This window comes from Triticum dicoccoides, chromosome 3A, assembly GCF_002162155.2.
Source record: "Triticum dicoccoides isolate Atlit2015 ecotype Zavitan chromosome 3A, WEW_v2.0, whole genome shotgun sequence".
NCBI classification, from domain to species: Eukaryota; Viridiplantae; Streptophyta; class Magnoliopsida; order Poales; family Poaceae; genus Triticum; species Triticum dicoccoides.
Window position 1 is genome coordinate 440,166,070 of NC_041384.1, and position 5,956 is coordinate 440,172,025.

The following is a 5,956-nucleotide window of genomic DNA, read 5'->3' on the forward strand; positions in this document are numbered from 1 at the left end:
TCGGGTTTAAGCCCAATCCGATCATAGTCCGTAACGACTCCCAGAGCGGCGATGCGACCCAAGAGCTCGTTCAAAGAGGAGAGCTCCATTGGATCCATCTGCTCGGTGAATTTTGAGCCGACGTGCAGGCTATTTTCGATGACCCAAGAAGTCATCATCGGTGCAGCGGTCGAGCGGGCGGTTGCTACCTCTTGAGCACTGCGTTGGATTTCCTTGAAGAGGAAAGGATGATGCAGCATAGTAGCATAAGTATTTCCCTCAGTTTTTGAGAACCAAGGTATCAATCCAGTAGGAGGCTGCGCGCGCGTCCCGCGTACCTGCACAAAACAAATAACTCCTGCAACCAACGCGATAAGGGGTTGTCAATCCCTTCACGACCACTTACGAGAGTGAGATCTGATAGATATGATAGAATAATATTTTTGGTATTTTTACAATAAAGATGCAAAGTAAAATAAAAGCAAACTAAAAAGCGAAGGAAATAACTAAGTATTGGAAGATTAATATGACGAAGATAGACCCGGGGGCCATAGGTTTCACTAGTGGCTTCTCTCAAGAGCATAAGTATATTACGGTGGGTGAACGAATTACTGTTGAGCAATTGACAGAATTGAGCATAGTTACGACAATATCTAGGTATGATCATGTATATAGGCATCACGTCCGAGACAAGTAGACCGACTCCTGCCTGCATCTACTACTATTACTCCACTCATCGACCGCTATCCAGCATGCATCTAGAGTATTAAGTTCATGAAAACAGAGTAATGCCTTAAGCAAGTTGACATGATGTAGAGGGATAAATTCATGCAATATGATAAAAAAAACCCATCTTGTTATCCTCGATGGCAACAATACAATACGTGCCTTGCTGGCCCTACTGTCACTGGGAAAGGACACTGCAAGATTGAACTCAAAGCTAAGCACTTCTCCCATTGCAAGAAAAATCAATCTAGTAGGCCAAATCAAACTGATAATCCGAAGAGACTTGCAAAGATAACCAATCATACATAAAAGAATTCAGAGAAGATTCAAATATTGTTCATAGATAATCTTGATAATAAACCCACAATTCATCGGTCTCAACAAACACATCGCAAAAACAAGATTACATCGAATAGATCTCCACAAGAGAGGGGGAGAACATTGTATTGAGATCCAAAAAGAGAGAAGAAGCCATCTAGCTAATAACTATGGACCCGAAGGTCTGAGGTAAACTACTCACACTTCATCGGAGAGGCTATGGTGTTGATGTAGAAGCTCTCCGTGATGGATGCCCCCTCCGGCGAAGCTCCAGAACAGGCCCCAAGATGGGATCTCGTGGATACAGAAGGTTGCGGCGGTGGAATTAGGTTTTTGGCTCTGTATCTGATCGTTTGGGGGTACGTAGGTATATATAGAAGGAAGAAGTACGTCGGTGGAGCAACAGGTGGCCCACGAGGGTGGAGGGCGCGCCTGGGGGGTAGGCGCACCCCCTACCTCGTGGCCTCCCTGTTGGTTGCTTGACGTAGGGTACAAGTCTCCTGGATCTTGTTTGGCGAGAAAATCACGTTCCCGAAGGTTTCATTTCGTTTGGACTCCGTTTAATATTCCTTTTTTCGAAACCCTAAAATAGGCAAAAACAACAATTCTGGGTTGGTCCTCCGGTTAATAGGTTAGTCTTAAAAATAATATAAAAGTGGATAATAGAGCCCAATAATGTCCAAAACAGTAGATAATATAGCATGGAGCAATCAAAAATTATAAATACGTTGGAGACGTACCAGCAGTCATGACGAAGCCGCCTAGTCGGAGAGTTTGGCCTACAGCCAGGGCTCTCCCAGAGGTGATGTTGTTCTTGACAACGAGACGAGCCATCCCTCCTTATGATGACGACATAGTGGAACTCTCAATGAAAGCACCAATGTCGGTGTCAAAACCGGCGGATCTCGGGTAGGGGGTCTCGAACTGTGCGTCTAAGGCGGATAGTAACAGGAGGCGGGGGACACGATGGTTATCCAGGTTCGGGCTCTCTCGATGGAGGTAATACCCTACGTCCTGGTTGATTGATCTTGATGATATGAGTATTACAAGAGTTGATCTACCACGAGATCGTAGAGGCTAAACCCTAGAAGCTAGCCTATGGTATGATTGATTGTCTGTTGTCCTACGGACTAAACCCTCCGGTTTATATAGACACCGGAGGGGGCTAGGGTTACACAGAGTCGGTTACAAGGGAGGAGATCTACACATCCGTATTGCCAAGCTTGCCTTCGACGCCAAGGAGAGTCCCATTCGGACACGAGATGAAGTCTTCAATCTTGTATCTTCATAGTCCAATAGTCCGGCCAAAGGATATAGTCCGGCTGTCCCCCCTAATTCAGGACTCCCTCAGCCGTCCCCCACCTGTTCGCCGGTCTGATCGCAAGCCGAATCCGTCGTCTCCGCAACATCTTCAACAACCACTACGTCAGTCCGATCGCAACCTTGCTCTGATACCATTTGTTAGAATAAAACGCTAATGCAAGATCACAGACGACGCCGAGGCACGATATTTGTTAACGAGGTTCATCGATATGGCTATATCCCCGGGCATTGACTACGGGCGCTCCTCCCCAAGATACCGCAACACCGGCCGCCCGGGCGCCGCACAAGCCGTCGGCTCCCCCGCGTACCTGTTGCTATCAAGTCGTCATGGGTTACAACGTGTGGTGTCCCTCCGTATATAAGAGGCCTGGGATACAAGTGTCCGACTCCTACACAATTAATACCTAACCACACCAATTACAACTTCAAGTCCACGTAACCCCTTGCGTACATAATATTCGACACAAATATAACACCTTTGATAAAAGTCGGGGAAATCATAGGCTCTAGAAAATCGTTTGGCACTGGTTTAGGTCTAGGCACCGGCTTAGAGTACTCATTTTTTAGAACCAACTTCCGAGAAATCTGCAATTCACCCTGGTATCTGCGACGGCGAACATACATGTGCGTATATATCGGCGAAGGTTGTCATCAGTTGAGATGCAAATGCCAATCTTGTTTTCCTTTCTAGGATACGCAAATGCCAAGCTTTGTTCTATTAGAGGCGATACGTACAGGCGCACACAACAACACAAACACCAAAGCTTAGCAACCTGTCCCCAAGATGAAGCGCTCGCGTGCTGCAGCACGGCACGCTTGATCACGCCAGCTTCTGCTCCGCCTTCCGTAATCCGCCGTCGTCGTGCTATGGCGTTCAGCTTCTGCTCCGCCTTCCGTAATCCGCCGTCGTCGTGCTATGGCGTTCTATGCAGCGTTGCAGGAGGATTTAACCGGCCGGCCGGCGATCCGAGCTGGTTGATTTGATGGGCCTCACCGTCCAGCTGCTGTCCGCTGTTGCCTCCCGGAACCAGGCCGCCGTCGGACAAGCCGTACTCGGCGGTGTCGAGGTCGGCCTCGAACCCCATCCGCCGGAAGAGCTCGATGTCCGCCGAGTACTGCCCTGAGTCGTACGCGGTGCTGTGCCCGAGCTTGACGCCGTTGGTCAGGTCCGTCGAGCCGCCGTCCACGTCCAGCGATCGCCACACCTAGTTCGACGCAACACGAATTTCATCTCACCAACTATAGCATATAGCAGCTACGTAGTGTAAGCTCGATCGGTAAGAAGATTCATCTGATGCTAGTGGCGCTACCTGCACCATCCTCGGTCTCTTGGTGACGGTGTGGCGAATGCAAGCGGCGGCCGCCTCCACCATCCTCCGCATCTCGATCTTAGAGTACCTGCACTCTAGGGCAGGGTCGGCGATTTCCCTGAAGTCGTCCGTCTCCAGCGCATCCACCAGGAGAGGCCGAGCCTGCCACGAATTAATACACAGATTGATTTCACGAATGGCGCCACAACATGCATGATCAATTGTTCAGACGCACGCCACATGTATTGTACGTACCCATTCAACTAAGCTTTCTTCTCCTAGGGGTTGAGAAGAATCTACAGGCTTCCGCCCAGTGATAAGCTCCAAGAGCACCACCCCAAACGAAAACACGTCGGACCTGTCCGTCAGCTTCCCGCTTGATGCGTACTCCGGCGCCATGTACCTGTTGTTAACATGACATTCTGAGGCCAAGGCGGTTCTTGTGAGCAAAAAAAAAAATACAGAGCAGAGCAGAGCGCTTGAAATCTACCTAGGCCCATATACCGGCCCAAGAAGAGTAACTAGACCAGCAAAGATGCAAAGTTCTGCATGAGGCAGGAGCTTACCCGAATGTGCCCATGACGCGCGTGGAGACATGAGTCATAGAGTCGTTGGTTAGCTTAGCGAGACCGAAATCTGCAACCTGTGATGATGCCAAGAAATGAAATCGACATCAATCGTCACTAGTACATGCATGAAGGGAAGATGAAGCAGCTGTGCTGCCTGCAATATACACCTTTGCCTCGAAGGCGTTGTCCAGGAGAATGTTGGCTGACTTGATATCCCGATGTATGATCCTAGGATGGCCTGCCACGCAACAATCTCACAGGAATTATTAATCCAGTACAGGTTAACTATGAACAAGGCGCAGCACGGTCGGACAAACGAAGTGTCACCTACAGTCTTCGTGCAAGTAGGTCAATCCACGGGCTGATCCGATGGCAATCTTCATCCGCTTCGGCCAGTCCATCACCGGAAGCCCTTCTCCGTGCAGGTGGTGCTCCAGCGTGTCGTTGGAGACGAACTCGTAGACGAGGAGGCGGTGGTTCTCGGTGACGCAGTACCCGACCAGCGTCACCAGGTGGCGGTGGTGGATGCGGCTGATGATGTCTACCTCCGCGCGGAACTCCTTCTCCCCCTGCCCGCCTCCGGCCTTGAGCTGCTTCACCGCCACGCGCCGCCCGTCGCCCAGCGTGCCCATGTACACCTTCCCGAACCCGCCCTCGCCGATCACGTTCGCCGCCGAGAACCCGCCCGTGATCCCCGCCAGCTCGTCGTACATGAAGCACGATTTGTACCCGGTGAACTCGTACGAGTTCGTGTCGCTCGGCGACGCTGCCGGCCCGTTGGACGGAGGGTACGAGTCCGGCGCACCTGCATGCACCAGCGTACGTATCAGCGGCCGATGTAAGCGGGCGATCAACTTGTTCGTGGACATGAGAAAGACTCACGTGCGGGCACGACCATGGTTCCTCTCTTGCGCATGGGTGGACGCCGCTTCTTCCCCCGGTCGCTGAGGCACGCCACAATGAAAAGCGACGCCAGTGCCATGAGGAACCCGGCCACGGCGACCCCAACAATCACCCCGATCGGCAGGTTCTCACCCAAGGCTCTCGCCGGAGGTGCCAGAGACGGTGGGCTCGCCCTCGCGACGGCCGGACCGGGAGGGCTCTGCCACGTGCCAGGAGGAGGCCTGGAGGCCGGCATAATGCTCGAAGGCAGCAACAGTGAGGCAGCTGAAGGGGTCCCTGGAGCCGCCGGCACCTGACCTGCTGCGGCCGGTACTGATGTGGGCGTCCCAGGCGTTTCAATCGGTGGGGGCGATGTTCCTGCACCGGCGGGAGGTTTCGTGGCTGACTTCGCATTGAGGGGAGGTGAAGGGGTTGGGGTGGCTGGTGCTGGGTTCTTTGGTTGCGATGGTGGTGGCGACGCCGGTGGTGAGGTCGTCGCTTTCGGAGGTGATTGCTGCGACGGAGATGTCGTTGCCCCTGGCGATGGCCGAGTTGATACACCAGGCGACGGTGGCGTCGATTGCGCTGGTGGCGGCGACGATTGTTGCGAAGGCGGCGATGGCGGGGGAGAAGAGGGTGGTGGTGACCGGCTTGCCGGCGGAGTTGAGGGCGGAGGCGAAGCCGGAGGAGGTGGGGACGATGCAGGAGACTTCTTTGCCGGAGGCGACCCTGGAGGCAAATTCGCACTCTGATTGTTGCCGGAAGACGCAGGAGGTGGAGAGGACGGGGGCGGGGACTTAGGTGGCGGTGTGGGCGGCGGAGGCGATGACCGTGCCGGCGGCGGCGGTG

General features: G+C 53.0%; 1 protein-coding gene across 1 annotated transcript; it reads right to left on the bottom strand.

Annotated features, from left to right (window-relative positions):
- Positions 1-3,260: 3,260 nt before the first annotated feature.
- LOC119272386 (proline-rich receptor-like protein kinase PERK12) lies at positions 3,261-5,954 on the bottom strand (the record flags this gene model as incomplete). Its single annotated transcript, XM_037553888.1, has 7 exons — positions 3,261-3,551; positions 3,657-3,818; positions 3,912-4,059; positions 4,223-4,299; positions 4,393-4,463; positions 4,557-5,030; positions 5,108-5,954. Coding segments are annotated over 7 exons (2,070 nt in total), but the record flags the coding sequence as incomplete, so codon positions are not given.
- Positions 5,955-5,956: the final 2 nt, after the last annotated feature.